Source organism: Scyliorhinus torazame, chromosome 28 (assembly GCF_047496885.1).
Source record: "Scyliorhinus torazame isolate Kashiwa2021f chromosome 28, sScyTor2.1, whole genome shotgun sequence".
NCBI lineage: Eukaryota > Metazoa > Chordata > Chondrichthyes > Carcharhiniformes > Scyliorhinidae > Scyliorhinus > Scyliorhinus torazame.
The window spans coordinates 32,618,646-32,636,547 of record NC_092734.1 but is presented as its reverse complement, the minus strand read 5'-3'; the positions used below and the strand labels follow the sequence as shown (position 1 = coordinate 32,636,547).

Below are 17,902 nucleotides of genomic sequence, written 5' to 3'. Positions count from 1 at the left end.
CCACAAATCCGCTTTGTACTGAATTAACTGTTTAATTACAGACATTGTTTCAGTAGCCTTGTAGCATCCAATTATATTTCCTTTATATCTTTGTTTAAAGTTACTGCAAAGACGCAGTGTGCATTATGGGCTAACCGTAAATCCAACCATCCATTTTATCATGATTGCAAAACTTGAGTGAAGCAGGATTATCCATTGTGCATGGGATGGTTTAGAATGTGTGTTGCCTCTATGGGAGGATGGAAGCTATCCATACTGATGGGTACATGTGGTAGGGATTTAGTTAAAAATATCAAGTGGGTATAAAGTCTGCTTTCTCCTTCCACATTGTGAACTAGTGCTCCAATTTAAAAACTGCTGCAAAACTGTGCACTGAAGTGTGTAGCCTTGTGTCGAGACTTGAATCTGGTTAATTACTGTTTGGTTCTTAGGACTCCAGTTGTCTGCCGGCTTACAGACAGTCTCATCACATACACACAATCATCTTGGTGAACGCCAAGTGGCGAATTGATTTGGTTGTGTTTTCTCTCCACTTTTCAGTATCCTAAAAACAAACCTTGCAGATAATATTTCATTCTCAAAATGTACAGTCAATTTACCAAGAAAGCTCATGTTTAAATCAGGATTTCAGTCACCTGCGGTTTTAGGCTACTGTCTGCATACCTTGGAGAGCAAGAATAAATAAACATAGTGCTCTTCCCAGAGGTGAAGGCGTGAGTACAAAATATCCCACTGGGACCCAGCTGCAGAAGATCTGGACTGAATTCCGCCAGAGTGAGTAGAGAATGGCAGTCATGCGTTCCAATTATCATGACCACTTTTACCAAGAGAATTTGAAAATATGTGTATGTAGCATTTTACTTTACATCTGCATGGCCCAATCACCACAAACCAACCCCAAAGCAAAATACCGCTGATGCCGAAAATGTGAAATAAAAGCAGGAAATAGTCAGCATGTTAGGCAGTATCTGTAGAGAGGAAAAATAGTTAACTTTTCAGTACTGTATCCTTTACTTGTCAAGTAGTCATTTTTAGCATGCATAGGTTTAGACAAGTCAGCATTAGCTTAATTGTTTATTTCATTATAGATGACATCATGACCAAACTTGATCTTAGCATCAAGAGCTTTTACAACATGGAAAGAGACAAAGTCAGTGCCTCAAATCAAGGCAGTGACAGATTCCCATGTCAGCTAGTTGAGTCTACAGGGTGCAGGATCATTTCCAAGAGGTTGACACATATGGTCGTGCTGGCCCAGCCATCAAGCACCTCTCTACTCTTATCCCATTTTCCCCCAAAATTTGAAGTGCTGATCTAAATACTTAAATGTGGATTACCATCTCTATACCCTCTCAGGCAGAGCATTCCAGATTCCAACCACCCTCTGGGTGAAAGCGTTTCCCCTCACACCTTGATGCTGCCTTCATTCAGTATCCTCACATGCGTGCTTCCAGAGGAATAGATGCATGATAATGAAAAGTGGGATCCTTGACATTGATTTTCTCTCCCCAAAGTTAGGAATATTAAGCCCAAGTTAACTTGATATGAACGAGCGATTGAATTTTGCGATAGTGATCGAGATATTCCAATCTTTATGAACTTGTTGTCTCCTTTGAAATCCGCACCCACCTCCTTTCCTGCAACTCCATGTTTGAATCTCTGCACACAGGTTTCCACCCTTGCCACAGCAGTGATACAGCCAGACACAACTGACGTCCTCTGTGAGTGTAGTAGTCCTACTTTTCCTCTTCAGCCTTTGACACAGTTGAGAACATCATTTTCATTCCTCATCTTTCCTCCCTTGGCTGGCTTGATTTCACTTGTGACTACTGCCTCTTTCTTAGCACCATATGTGAAGGATAGTTCAAGAGCTAGCATGTATTAAGATTTGTTCTGAGCATTGTAACAGCACTAATTCATAACTTGGGAAATACTGGGCAGAGCGAGGGGCTCACTGTTAAGACCTCAGGACATTCTGAAGCACTTTACAGTTTTACTTTTGAAAGTGGTCTCTGTTGTAGGAAACATGGCAGCTAATTTACACACAGCAATGCTGCACAAATAACAATTCGACAATGACCAGGTAACCTGTTTTTTCAGTAATGTTGATGGATAAATATTGGCCAGGGCATCTGGCACTATTCCTCTTGTTTTCAAACAGCCATTGATATGTTATTCTACAACCACCTGAGAAGGCAGATTGGGCCTCGGCTTAACATCACACATGAACTGGTGCAGCACTGCCTGAACTCCGATGGGCCTGAATTTGGTACTCCAGTTTCTGGAGTAGAACCTGAACCCACAAACCTTAACACAGATGAGAATATTCGCCTTAAACTGCAGAGTAGTTAATCTGGATGCGCATGACTTTGTGAAGAAATGTGAGGAGTTTGCACGTTCTCCCAGTGTCTGCACGGGCTTTCTCGGAGTGCTCTGGTCTCCTCACACAGTCCAAAGATGTGCAGGCTAGGTGGATTGGCCATGCTAAATCGCCCCTAAATGTCCAACGGTTGGGTGGGGATAGAATGGGAAATTTGGGCCGATGTAGGATGGTCTTTCGAAGGGTGGGTGCAGACTCAATGGGCTGAATGGCCTCCTGCACTGTAGGGATTCTTTCAAGGCAAAGCAAGATAAGAGTACATTACTACCCTTTAGCCACAAGGTAGATAGTCTGGATGTATATGACTTATAAACAAAGGAAAAGGTACTGAAGGCAAATAAAGCAAGAAAACATAGAAATTGAAAAGCAGAAGAAAAAAAGTGGTTGGATTTTCCACCTCTGCTGAGTCTGGGAATGGAGGCAGTGGGGCCAAACGTTAGCCCTGCAAACTGGTGTGCTGGTTTCCTGGCTCCATCCCACCTCTGGATCAGGATTTGTGGAGGTGGTATCAGGGGTCAGCATGACTACCTGCCCAGACACACTGTGGGTAGCTGATCAGACTGGTTCGGAATCTATTTGAGGCCACTCCAAAGGAGGCCATTTTTTAGTTGACCTCCAGGCTCTCACAAGCGGCGGGGATCAAGTGACATTAGGGTTTTGAAAGTGTGGGTCGGGGCCTGAGGGGGGGTGGTGTCAGGGGACCATGAAGCGATCTGTGGCCCCGTTCGCGAGAGAAACTCCCAACGGCTGCTACCGGCTTTAAAATTGATAATGGCAGCCACTGCAGCCTTTTAAATAAAAAGAAATGGAGTCTTCCAGCCAGAAGCAGCTGGAGTGAACAAGCCACGTACCCTGCATGTACACCTGACATCAAGGGCCTCTATGTATGCTTTTAGCGTGAAATCATGGAGCAGAGCTGTTTCCATTTCCTAGTTGTTAGCAAGCAAGACGAGGACTGTGAAGATGGATCATTTTCTTAAAAGAAAGAGATGGCCAGTGACTCAAATAGGCAGTATACCTACTGGACAGGATCTCACAACAGAATCTGCAGGAGAGAGCTGCCCAGGAGAGTCCAGGGCCGAACAGAGCAATGCAAGTGTTCGCTCTGTTCAAAGCTCCAGGGTCTCTGGTTAACAGCCGACAAAGAAGAAACTTAACTCTGGGAAACTACGCAGTATAAACATGATTTTTTGAGGTATGGTTTTGTCAATTGCACCAGCACATATAAGGATGCAAAGCCCATGTTTGTTTTATGCAGGAAAGTACTGGAAAATGAAACAAGTTTCAGATTTTGAAGAGAAATGAAAATTCCTTTTGAGATTGAGACCCCAGAGTCAGTTATTAACTTACAGCTGACTCTAAATTAAAAGATTACGCTGCTGTAGCTAACCTGTGATACCACATTAAAAACACGCCAAAAACCCATGAGGCTGTCAGCATTCTGGAGTTGCATCTCCCAGGAGTATCCAGTGCTGAGTAAAACAAGCGTTTTGTTGCTATTCCCTTTCACGACCTCCATGCGAGGTTGAATTTTCCGTTTTCATAAAGATAAAGGAACTGGCTAACATCTGCACCTGATATGCGCATTGTCCTCTCCTCCTTTGAACCCGATTCAAGTGAGATCATGGGGACTAAGCAGGCCCCACCTTCGCGTGGGTCCCGAAGGTCTGCAGGTTAGTTGGTTGGCAAAAGTGGGTGTCAGGAAAAAAAGTTTGAAAAGCACTGATTTCGGTGACTGAAGATAGGTTCTTGACAGCTGTTTGGGTGCCAGCTCTCCAGGCGGCCCTGTCATTGTGTTGGCCTGGCTGCTTCCACCTTGTAGCTCCCTCTACACTAACCTTCCATTGCAGCTTGCTGCTCTTTTCAAGATGTTGGTTCACATGTTTGCTGGTTATTATGAAAAGCATTACTAATGTATAGTAAGTGATGAGGTCAATCTCCAGTACAAATTAAATATCAAACTTACCTCAATGGCGCAAATTATTTTACAACGTGCAATTCTTAAAGCGCATTACATATAACTTTCCCTACCAGCAGAAAGGAAGGGGACAATTATTGGGAGCCTTTGTGACCTTTTTTCTTGTCTTCCCTAAGAAGGGCCATCCCAGGCTTTGGTAGATGATGCATTGAAACCTAAGGAGACCAAAAAATACATAGTCAATAATGCAATTTTTAAAAAGCAAATCACATAGTAGCAATGCCAGGACACTGTGGTTTTTAATCACAACACAGGACCTCCGTGTTGGTTCCAATTATTTGTGCAGGACCATTGGGCACTGGTTCTTGTTCAGATTAGTTGTGGAACACTGCGCTCCTACCAAGTAGTAAGCGATGATTCAGTTGCATCTTTGAGACGGGCAATGTCGATATAAAGCCATAGAATTAATTGTACTGCTTTTGCCTCCAGATGCAAGGAACTAAATTCTTCCACACTAATACAAAAGCAAAATATTGGATGCTGGAAATCTGAAATAGAATCAGGAGATGCTGGATACAATGGGTGCAATTCTAAATGAGGTGCAGAGCAGGGGGATCTGGGGCTTTATGTGCACAAATCATTTAAAGTGACAGGGAAAGTTGAAGAAACAGTTAATAAAGCACCAATATCCTGGGTGTTGTGGATAAGGACATATAGTACAAAATAAAGGAAGTTATGATAAACCTGTATAAAACTCTGGTTCGACCACAACTGGGGAAGAAAATATTCAAGAGGTTGGGTCCAAGGATGAGGAATTTCAGTTGCATTGTCTGGAGAAGCTGGGACTGTTTGCCTTGGAGAGGGGAATTGGCAGAGGTATTGAAACTCATGAGCGATCAGTGCAGTGTAGATGTACAGAGAAACTTAGTCTTGGTGGAAGGATCAAGAACCAAAGTGCACAGGTAGAATGTGATTTGCCAAAGAAGCAACGGCATAATGTGGAAAACCGTCTTTGGGCAGCGAGTGGTTAGGACCTGGAATGCTCTGCCTATGAGAGCGTGGTGGAGGCAGATTCAATTGTGGCATTTAAAAAGGAATTGAATCATTATCTGTGAAGGACATTTTTTCAGACCTGCTGAGATAGATGGGACTCGGTGAATTTCTCTTTCAGAGAGCCAACACGGACACAATGGGTCAAAGGGCTTCCTTGCAGTTACTGTTCTATGATTCCACGTACTAAGCAGGTCAGGCAGCCTCTGTCGAGAGAAAAACCACACTAACATTTCAGGTCTGTGACCTTTCGTCAGACCTAAAACGTTAACTTGTTTTTCTCTGCCCAGATCCTGCCTGACTTGAGCATTTCCAGAATATCATTTTTTAATGAAACAAACATTCATTGATGGTGCTTCAAGAAAATGGCAGAGCAAATCTCGGCATACTGAGAATGAGTTGATGTTTGGTTGCAATGAATTAATTGTTTCTGTGTGAATAATTTCAGCATATAGTTGAATCATTTTCTGAAACTAAAATTTGTAGATTTTCTGTGCAGGCGATTAAAATATGTCAATTTTGTCCGGGTGTAAATGCTTCTCACCCCATTATTCTACCTTTTTTCTTTCAGGGTAGCCAACCACTGGACCAAATAATAGACGCAGTCGTCATCTTGTAGACCTTTCTTCTTCCGGACCCCAATCCCAAAACATATCCAGTCACACATCTAATTGAAATGGCTCAGGGAGCTAGAACACCAACAGGAATGAGTGTTCATAGAGCAGGTGTTCTTGGCATCTATCTACTACTGATTCTACGGATTCGGGGTAAGCTCAAATATTTTTCCCTTGACCCTAGTTTTTTTAATGTGCCATTATTGACAGCCATGCCTTCAACTGTGGTCTCTTAGCTCTGCAATTGCCTCCTTAAACCTCTCATGCTCTCCACCTCTCTCCTCCTTAAGCAGCTTTCGGTTACCTGTCCTACTATCTGCTTATGTTCGTGTCAAATTTTGTATGAAGTGCTGTGGGACATTTTGCTACATTAAACAGTGGTGCAGTGGTTAGCACTACTGCCTCACAGTGCCAGGGTCCCATGTTCAATTTGGATCTTGGATGTCCGTGTGCAGTTTGCACATTCTCCCCATGTCAGCGTGTGTCTCGCCTCCACAACCCAAATTGTGCAGGTTAGGGTGATTGGCCACATTAAAATTGCCCCTTAATTGGAAAAAAATAATAGGGTACTCAAAATTTATATTTTTAAAAATTCCAACCTTGTGTGACTGTGTGGAGTTTGCACTTTCACCCCGTGTCTGTGTGGATTTCCTCCCACAGTCCAAAGATGTGCAGGTTAGGTGGATTGGACATGTTAAATTTCCCCTTAGTGTTGAAAATATTATGTGGGGTTGCTTGGTTATGGGGATAGGTTTGAGGTGTGGGCCTAGGTCGGGTGCTCTTTTCGAAGGTTGGTGCAGACTCGATGGGCCGAATGGCTGCCCCTTGCCTTGCCCGAGATTCTCTGATTTTATGAGAGGTGCGAGATAAATGTAAGTTATTGTTTTAAATTTTTGTTTTTGAAATTTAAGATTAATAAAAGGAGTTGCAAAAAGTGGGGAGCTAAATGTTTTTTCCTCTTTGCAAGAAGAAATTACATTTTTAGATTAAGTGTTGACTGAGGAAGTGGGAGTGCTGTGTGGGAGAGAAGGAAAATGCATAAGTATGTAATACATGTGTGTGGCATGAACTTCACTATAACAAACCCAGGTCTAAAATGTAAATAAGTGCCTGTAGAGGTTTGACCTAAGCATTCACAACACAGAAATTACGGGTGTGTTAGTTTACAGCCGCTGACTCCAAAATTGTCTTTGTGCAGGCAATGGCTATGTTAATCATTCAGTATTGAACAGTATATTCAAGGCAGCAGTTGAAAGATTTTTGTATACTAAGGGATATGGCAATAGAGTGGGAGTGGAGTTGAGGTAGACATTCTCTCTCTCTTCCCCCCGCCCCCTTTCTCTTGCACACTCACACACACTCTCTCGCACGCACACTCTCTCTCTCGCACACGCTCTCTCTCTCTTGCACACACACACTCTCTCTCGCACACTCTCTCGCACACTAATCTATCTCGCACACTCTCTCGCACACTAATCTCTCTCGCACACTAATCTCTCTCGCACACTAATCTCTCTCGCACACTAATCTCTCTCGCACACTAATCTCTCTCGCACACTAATCTCTCTCGCACACTAATCTCTCTCGCACACTAATCTCGCATGCTCGCACGCACACTCTCTCGCACGCACGCTCTCTCGCACGCACGCTCTCTCGCACGCACGCACGCACATTTTCTCTCACGCACACTCTCGCACATTTTCTCTCACGCACACTCCTTCGCTCGCACACTCACACACACACTTCAGGTACCATGACTTAAAGAGAACTCTTGCAACCAAAATTGCTTTAGAGACATGGGTCATCTTCATTGATGGTACATTCATCCAGTTTGCAAGGCTCTCTAAAAATATAATTCTTTGTCTACCTTGATCTCCTTCTGCATCAAATTTCCTTAATCATGACTTTTTAAAAAAATTCAATGCCTAGAAATTCCAACTTTCTCTTTCTAATCTTGGTCAGCAGAGTGCCTTTGGTCTAAAATGTTACCAGCATCTCTTCATTGGTAGTGTGACTTGTCCAATATACCTTCACTATATTCTCCTCAAAACCACAACTCTGCAGTTTCAATTCATCTCAGCATTGCTTCACTGATTATCCAACACTCGTTTTCAAATGTCAAAATTGATGTGATGTAGCAATCCAGGATTCTGAGCGCTGTTTACATGACCAGGTTGATCATAACTTTTTCATTTTACACTCTTAGTTCCCTTTTGGTTACCACTGGACAATTTGTTTCCTTACAACTTATGCTCAGCCCCTTGTCACTTTCACTCTACTTTATCCAAATCTTTTGAAATTTCATAGAATCATTTAACTTATAGTGCAGAAGGAGGCCATTCGGCCCATTGAGTCTGCACTGGCTCTTGGAAAGAGCACCATACTTAAGCCCACACCTCCACCTGTAATCCACTAAACCCAGCTAATCTTTTTTTTGGACACTAAGGGCAATTTAACATGGCCAATCCACCTAACCTGCACATCTTTGGATTGTGGGAGGAAACCGGAGCGCCCGGAGGAAACCCACGTAGACACGGGGAGAACATGCAGACTCCGCACAGACAGTGACCCAGCCGGGAATCGAACCTGGGACCCTGAAGCTGTGAAGCAGCTGTGCTAACCACTATGCTACCGTGCTGCCCACTTGTTTCTCTTGAGTGTCGGCAATAAAATCAGTGTCTTCGGCACATCTTGTATTATTAAAGTTGTAACCTCACGACCCAAGTTTGATCCCGGCCCCGGGTCACTGTCCGTGTGGCGTTTGCACATTCTCCCCGTGTCTGCGTGGGTCTCGCCCCCACAACCCAAAATATGTTCATTGTAGGTGGATTGGCAACACTAAGTTGCCCCTTAATTGAGGGGGGAAAAATGATTTGGGTATTTTAAATTTATATTTTAAAAAACGTTATTACTAAAGTGGGAGGAAGAGTTTGGAGAGGATATGGAGGAGGGGTTCTGGTGTGGGGTGCTCCGGAGAGTGGCTGCCTCCATCTCGTGCACGAAGTTGGGGCTGATACAGCTGAAGGTGGTATACAGAGCACACCTCACGAGGGCGAGGATGAGCCAGTTCTTTGAAGGAGTAGAAGATGTGTGTGAACGTTGCCGGGGGGGAGGGGGGGGGGCACGCTAATCGCGTTCAGATGTTTTGGTCCTATCCAAAGCTAGAGGATTACTGGAAGGAGGTTTTTAGGGTAATTTCTAAAGCGGTGCACATGAAACTGGACCCGGGCCCCCGGGAGGCCATATTCGGGGTGTTGGACCAGCCAGGGTTGGAAACGGGTGCGGAGGCAGATGTTGTAGCCTTCGCCTCGTTGATCGCCCAAAAGCAGATCCTGATGGGTTGGAGAGCAACTTCTCCACCATGTGCCGTGGTGTGGCGAGGGGGACTATTGGAATTCTTGACTCTTGAGAAGGTTAAGTTTGAACTGAGGGGAAGGATTGAAGGGTTCTACAATTCATAGGCATTATTCATTATGCACTTTCAAGAACTGGATAACATCAAACATTAGTTGGGGGGGGGTGGGTGGGAGGGGGGCGATGGGTGTTAATGGTGGCTATGGGTGATTCCTGATTCCTTTTTGTCATTTGTTCATGTGAACATGTGGGCGAATGTTTTGGGTTTGGTGGGAGGATGGGATCGTTGTTATTGATATGGGGATTGACATATTTGTTACTGATTATTGTTTATTGTCGGTGGGTGTAAATGTGGGAGAAAATGTGAAAAAGGAGGAGAATAAAGAAATATTTAAAAAAAACATTATTACTTCATGAAACTAATTCATAAGGTCTTCAATCTCTCTGAGAACATTTTCATTAGACAAACTGAATAAATCTGAGGGGGAAAATCTGACCCCTCTTTTAATCTTCACAAAATTCTTGTTGTACATATGCATGTAGTGTAGGGGGCGGCCCGGTGGTGCAGCGGTTAGCACTGATGCCTGCGGCGCTGAGGACCAGGGTTCGATGTGGAGTTTGCACTTTATCCCCGTGTCTGCATGGGTCTCATCCCCACAACCCAAAGATGTGCAAGTTAGGTGGATTGGCCACAATAAATTGCCCCTTAATTGGAAGAAAAACAATTGGATACACTATATTTAATTTTTTTAAATGCATGTTGTGTTGGTACACCCACAATGCTCTGAGGGAGGACGTTCCAGGATTTATACCCAGCAGCAGGGAAGGAACAACCAAATCTAAAGCATGAACTGATGAGCATGTTATTGTCTCTTGACCTTGGTGGCAAAGAACAAAGAAAAGTACAGCACAGGAACAGGCCCTTCGGCCCTCCAAGCCTGCGCCGACCATGCTGCCCGTCTAAACTGAAATCTTCTACACTTCTAGGTCCATATCCCTCTATTCCCATCCTATTCCTGTATTTGTCAAGATGCCCCTTAAACGTCCATCGTCCCTGCTTCCGGCAGCGAGTTCCAGGCACCCACTACCCTTTCTGTAAAAGAACTTGCCTCGTACAGCTCCTCGAAACCTTGCCCCTCGCACCTTAAACCTATGCCCCCTAGTAATTGACCCCTCTACCCTCGGAAAAAGATCTGAGAGTGATCAGAAATCGTTATTGGTAGATCAGCGATATTTATTGAATCTATGCCACAGCAAATTGTGAATGGTGCAGTTGCTGCTGTTATGATTGTTATACTCAGTCCATATTTTTGCATGTCTCACCTTATTCATAACTTTTAGTTTTTGTGTTTCTATGTCTTGTAAAATGTTAATCTATATATCCAGACTCCTTTATGTATTATAGAAATCTTATGAGCAAAGTACCTGCCTTTTCAGCTAGATTGATGCTTAGCCCTGGAGAGATCCACTTAAAGCTGGAAACTAAAAAGATAGAATGCAGATAACGAATGAGCAGCTGAGTCTTACTTTCCAGATTTGGTTCCTGGCTTATTTAAGAAACAGATGGGGTACTGGTGGAACAGCACAATTAGCATCAGCACCCTTTGACTTTAGAAATGGGAGCAGAAATAGACCATATGGCCTCTCAAGCTTGCTCCACCATTTAACACGATCGTAGCTGATCCTCAGCTTCAACTCCATTTTCTCCTTTGGTTCCCATGTCCCAAAAACTTTGAATTCTTGCTCTGATCACTTTCCATTAGACAGGATATTGCTTGATTGTGATGGCTGAAATAATGATGATAAAATAATCTTTTTTTTTAAAATTCAATCTCGTATGGACTGTAATTAATGAATATTTGAACAGGATATCAGAGTGATATCAGGAAGTATTTCTTCAGACACAGACAATTGGAAGGAAATCTAGAACTCTACTGGCTGTGCACCCCCCCACCCCCACAAAAAAAAAAGCTGTGGACTAGACATTACGTAATTATATAAAGAGACTAAAGAATACGAAAACAAGGCAAGTAAATTTAGCTGAGATAAGGGGCTGATTTAGCACACTAGGCTAAATCGCTGGCTTTTAAAGCAGACCAAGGCAGGCCAGCAGCACGGTCCAATTCTTGTACCGGCCTCCCCGAACAGGCGCCGGAATGTGGCGACTAGGGGCTTTTCATAGTGACTTCATTGAGGCTTGTGACAATCAGCAATTTTCATTCATTTCATTTCACTAGTAATTCAGGTGCCCAGGCTAATGCCTCGGAGACACCGGTTCAAATCCCACCATGTCAGCTGGTGGAATTTATATTCAATTAATAAATCTGGAATTGAAAAGCTAGTGTTAGTAATGGTGACCATGCAACTATCAACAATTGTCGTAAAAACCCATATCTTCACAAATGTCCTTCCGAGAAGGAAATCTGCCAGCCTTATTTGGCCACAGGTCCTGATCCACAGCAATTTGGTTGACTCTTCTCTCTGGAATGTCTGAGTAAGTCAGTTCAAGGCAACAAGTGTTGGCTTTGCCAGTGACGCCCACATTTCATCAAAGAGTAAAGAAAAAAAGAATCAGCCTATTAGTCTTGATTTAATTGAATGAGGAACATTTTAAGTGACCTATTTCTATTTCGAAAATTGGCAGTAAAAGCAGGAAGAAAGGCAAAGTATGTGGGAAGTCTAGTTTTTAACAAGTCCCACCTAAGAAAGAGGTTAGTGTGCAAAATTCAAGTGCATGGATTAGTGGTAACATGTTGGCATGGATTGGAGAATTGGTTAGCAGACAGGAAACAGAGTAGGAATAAATGGGTCTTTTCGAAGTGGCAGAAGGTGACTAGCAGGATCAGTGTTTGGGCCCCAGTTATTCACAAGACACATCAATGATTTGAGTGTGGGAACCAAAAGTAATATTTCAAAGTTCGTTGACAATAAAAAACTTGGTGAGAATGTGAGTGGCGAAGAGGATGTTCAGAGGCTTCAAGGTGATTTAGACAAGTTGAGTGCGTGGGAAACTACATGTCAGATGATGTATGATTTGGATAAATGTGAAATTAGAATTCTCTAAAACAGAAGGCTGTGGAGGCCAAGTCACTGAATATGTTTATGAAGGAAATAGATTTCTAGACTCTAGAGGTGTCAAGGGACATAGGGAGAGTGTGGAAGCATGCTGTTGCGATAGAGGATCAACCATGATCACATTGAATGGTGATGCAGGCTCGAATGGCCTATTCCTGCTATTTTTTATGTTAACCAAGAAGTAGCTGTTTTGAACCTTGAGTATATGTAACGATTGTGTTGTTTTTTAAAGTGCCAACATTTGTATGAGTTATCAAACAAATATTTTTGACAGTGCAGTTCCAAAGTCAAGTATCTTTCTGTTAAAACTGATTTATCCCTGAGTTTTATTGCCAATGAAACACAGAATGGTATTGATGTCATCTGAACACTCAACGTTCACTGTTTTTTATCTTGAAAGAAGCAAAAATGAGGAGAAGAAGCCTATCTGTAATAAACCTGTCCAGGTGATTGCAAATTACAGTGGGAAAACATAAATATTTTATTTTAAGCACATGTGAATCTGTTAGTGCCAGAGAAAATTGCTCTTAGTCACACCCCCATTAGCTCTCATTGTTTAAATGAGAAGTAAACCAACATCAAAGTTCAGTGGACATTGGTCTTTCAATTTTTGTTGGAAATGAAACCAGCTAAGAAACACTATGGATTACCCAAAGCTTTGTGCTGAATGCTGGCAGCGATGCACTGCACTGTTGGGTTTCTAACTACAGGAAGCTCATACAGGAAGTCATTGTCTGATTGCTGGGGAATTCATTTCTCCCGACACACTGCTACTTCCTGAAAGCAGCATACTCAACAGTTCCTGGAGACAATATAAGCAGTTTTATTACACCAATTTCAAAAACCAGAACCAAACATTAATCACTTGCAGGAAACCAACATTTTATGTTAGCAATAGTAGGTGCAGTGATGTTATTAAAACCTAGCATGGTGCAACACACCTCAGGAACTGGACAAAACAGATTAGAAATCTGCCTTAGATCCATATTCTATGTATACATCAACAAATAGTAATCCAAATGGTGAGTCCTTCTAGTTTTTCTTGGGATACGAGATAAACATTATTCACCTGTATTCCTATGATTGTTTGGAGGGCACCATTTAAAAAAACAATACTTTAATCATGCTCTGAGCTATGGCTAAGTGTCAGGCCACATTAATTAGTCCCATTGCACACCAAACCAAATATAGTACCATGCTCTCTTTTCCTTCCAACCTATTTTCCCTCATACTCTCCTGGAGCTTATCTTGTCTATAAAAATAGCTTATTGCTCCATTTGTCGCCAGTTAGCTCGTTGGCTAGATATTGCTTCAGATTAGTGGCACTGAGTGGGTTTGATTCCTGTTCTGGCTGAAGTAGACTTGAGGCCTGCTTCCCCCTCCTGCCTCTGAAAGAGGAAGGCAATGGCAAACCACTACTGACCAAAAATAATCAAGAAAATGGGTTCAGGATGAGTAATCAGTGGACAATGAGCTAAGCAGTTGCCTTTGGGCAGAACACATATGACATGATGACATTGGCTTCATTTAGTCATTCCTACTATGTGCGACCCACCTAACTTCCCTTCCTCACCTGGCTCTTTCTTCCCTTACCCGCTCGCTGACATTTTAAATGGGCCCCTCTCTTCATACTGACCTTCCAAAGCAGTAATGATATCCCACCTCAAAAATTGTCCCTGTCTTTGTAATCTTCCTTTCCTCAACACAATGGTGGGATGTGTTGATACTACCAAAATCTATGCTCATTTTGCCTGTAATTTGCTGTTTGAATTTCTCCACTCTGATTTCCACCCTGCTACAGGCTATCAAACAAACCCAACCAAAGTCTCATATCATGTAATTTGTGGTTGATGAATTTATACCTCCTCAACCTCTGCATCATTTGACATGGCCGACTGCAACACCTATCCTCTATTCATTTCTGTGGGACTGCCCTAGCTTGGTTTCACTGTTGTTCATTTGATTGTAGCCAGAACTTCTCCAGCAAAGGGTTCTCTTCCTGACCCCATGTCATTACCTTTTGAATCTCCCAGAATTTTATCCTTCGACTCCTCTCTTCCTCATATACTTGGGTGGGGATGAGCTTCCACATATGCGCTGATGATAAGTAACTCCATTTCTTTATCACTCCACCTTTAAGTTTCCATTGCTTATGTGGTGTGGAACTTGTAGCTAAGCTACAAGTTTTTCCATCTCTAAGAACAATACAGCACAGGAACTGGCCTTCGGCCCTCCGAACCTGTACCGGTCATGATACCATCCTTTGCCAAAACCCTCAGCACTTCCTTGTGCTGTATCCCTCTGTACCCATCTTATCCATGTGTTTGGCAAGATGCCTTTTGAACGCCGTTAATGTATCGGCTTCCACAACCTCCCCTGGCAGCGCGTTCCAGGCACTCACCACCCTCTCACATCTCCTCTAAACTTTGCCCACGAACCAGAAACCTATGCCCCCTGATGACTGATCCCTCCACCGTGGGAAAAAGTGAATTTGTCAATATTCGCTGTTGATTATTCTTTTTGTCTACTATGTACGTACTGTGTACGTTCCCTCGGCCGCAGAAAAATACTTTTCACTGTACTTTGGTACATGTGACAAATCAAATCAAGTGCTCACCATCCACTCGACCCATGCCCCTCATAAACCTGTAGACCTCTATCAGATCACCCCTCAACCTCCGTCATTCTAATGTTCAGTGTTGGGAAAACAGATGCCATCATTTTCAGCTTCTGCTCTCGCACTCTTTCTACCAATTCCACCTCTGTCGCTGGCCATTTGATCAGGTTAAACCACTTTTCACAGCCATGTTGTTCAATTTGACCCCAAGCTAAGCCTCAAATTCCACATCCTCATCCCAAACACCACCTACTTCAACCTCAATAACCCTCTGTCTCAAACTACCTGCCCCTGTCACCTACAAACTCGACTGATCCAATTGTCTTCTGACAGGCATATCATTCTCCACTCCACATGACCTTCAACTTACCTCCATCCTATCCCCTACCAAGTCCTGCATTCCTATTCACACTAACTTACATTAGTTCTCAACAAATAAATTTTATTGGCTCAGTTACCATGTCAATGGATCCCCATAATTGTACAAAGGGACCGCATCTGTTCTGTTTTAAAAGAAAAACACACTGAGACCTACGCTCTCCATACTCGGAGCATCAAAATTGAAATCTTCTGTCAGTTACAAATCCTCCCACTTTCTTATCTGCCGTACATCTATCCTTCAATTTTACCTCCTCTCAGGTCCACTGCCTCTGGCCTTAAATCCAATTTATCACTCTACTGTGTAGAATTCCATCCTTAGATTCATCCATCTCACCACTCTAGCCAATTTTAAGTACACCCTTAATGGCAATCCCTTTAACTTTTCTGAGTCTTCATGTTGAGTTTATTGCTATGTGAACTGTCTGAGAATATCCGCCAATCTCAAGTCATTGTGCTTTCTTTCCTCTGAATTCATTGCCCTCTTATCCTTCCTAAATGTCTCCCTTCATGTGACCTCTCCAACCCAAATATATGGCCACCTTGCAATTTCCCAGGGGCTTGTTAGTCTATCAATCATAGATAAGGCCAACTCAGATCACTTCCTTGTGTCATTCCCCTTCCATGGTCCAATCTCCAGCTCCTTCTATATCTGGCCCTGGAAAATTATTCCTTTACTCCCTTACAACTGTTCTTTCAAATCTCCACTGTTTTAACTTTTGGCCCTCCACTCAATACAACAGTTCTGCAGCTACTCGTGCTCAACAGCACCCTGACCTCCATCTTTGATATTACAGACAGGGAAGAGAGGCAAACTGAAGTCACAAATGATATCTAATTTGACTGTGACAAAGGTAATCTATCGCGCCTCCTTTTTTAAAAATAAATTTAGAGTTCCCAATTAATTTATTCCAATTAAGGGGCAAATAGCGTGGCCAATCCACCTACCCTGCACATCTTTGGGTTGTGGGGGCGAAACCCACGCAAACACAGGGAGAATGTGCAAACTCCACACGGACAGTGACCCAGAGCCAGGATCGAACCTGGGACCTCAGCGCCGTGAGGCAGAAATGCTAACCACTGCACCACTGTGCTGCCTTTTCTATCGCGCCTCCTTGATCTGCCTGCAGTTTTGGACACGGTTGGCCACACCACCTCCACCAAGGCCCTCTCCATTGTTGTCCAGCTGAGTAGGATTGCACTCCCTTGGTTCCATTCTTAGCTATCTAACCGTATCCAGAGTATCACTTGCAATGGCTTTCCTTCCCAAACTGTTACCTCTGCCCCCTAAGAATCTCTTCTTGGTCCCCTCCTATTTCTCACATGCATTCTGACCCTCAGCAACATCATCTGAAAACGCAGCGTTGGTTTTCACATATACACGGATGATATGCAACTCTTACCTTGCCACTACTCCCTCTACTCCTTCACTGTTGCTAAATTATCCGAACTGTTTATCCAACATCAAGTATTGGATGAGCAGAAACTTCCTCTGGTTAAATATTGGGAAGTTTGAAATAATTCTTTTTGGTCCTTGCTTTGGCTGCTGATTCCATCCCTCTCCCAGGCAAAGGTCTGAGACTAAACCAAACTGCTCACAACCACCGTGTCAAATTTGAGCTCAATATGAGTTTCTGACCCTATATTCGCACCATCACTAAGGCCACTAATTTTCACTTCCATAACATTTCTGGACTTTGTCTTTGCCTCAGCTCATCTGTTGCTAAAAGGCCCTTTCGTGCTCTAGACTTAATTATTCTAATACACCGCTATTGATCTCCCACATTCTACCTTTTGTAAAATTGAGGTCATTCAAAACTCTGCTGCCTGCACTCTGACAAATAACAAGTCCCGTTCATCTATCTCCTTGTGCTTAATGACCTAAATTCACTCCTCATCAAGCAGTGTCTTGATTTTCAAATGTTCCTCCTTGTTTTCAAATCCCTTCCATTGCTTCATCCTTCCCTTTCTCTAAAATTGCCTCCAGCCCCATAATACTCTTAAGATATCTACGCTTATCTAATACTGGCCTCTTGACCACCCCCAATTTTAGCCCCTAAACCATTGTTCACCATGTCTTCAGCTGGGGCATAGACGCTACCAGGAGAGGTACCATCAACGCTGTCTGAGACGCATTCTCCACATCAGCTGGGAGGATAGGCTTACGAACATCAGTGTCCTTGAAGGAGCCAAGAGCACCATCATCGAGGCCATGATCATCCAAAACAATGCCGCTGGGCTGGCCATGTGCTTTCCAAAGCAAATCTTCTTTGCCCAGCTCAAGGGAGGCTTCCAAACAAGAGGACAAAGGAAGCACTTCATAGAACTCTGAAGGCTCCATAGACACCCTGAAGGCTCACCTCAAGAAATGCAACATCGACGTCAACGCCTGGGAGAAACTTGCTCAGAAGAGACCTACCTGGAGGATCCTCCAGATTGAAGGGACAGATCCTTCAAGGACACCTGACGGCAAGAGGAGACCCAGAAAAGGAACCTGAGAAAGGAATACCAGCGAT

At 43.3% G+C, this 17,902-nt stretch overlaps 1 protein-coding gene across 4 annotated transcripts in view; it reads left to right on the top strand.

Annotated features, from left to right (window-relative positions):
• The window catches only part of bmpr1aa (bone morphogenetic protein receptor, type IAa), a 320,584-nt gene that overhangs the window by 207,336 nt on the left and 95,346 nt on the right, over positions 1-17,902 (top strand). For all 4 annotated transcript variants that reach the window (XM_072491833.1, XM_072491830.1, XM_072491831.1 and 1 more), the window contains one exon: positions 5,920-6,115. In XM_072491833.1, coding sequence (XP_072347934.1) covers positions 6,025-6,115 — 91 coding nt within the window. In that variant the 5' untranslated portion in view covers positions 5,920-6,024. The remainder of the gene's footprint in view (positions 1-5,919; positions 6,116-17,902) is intronic.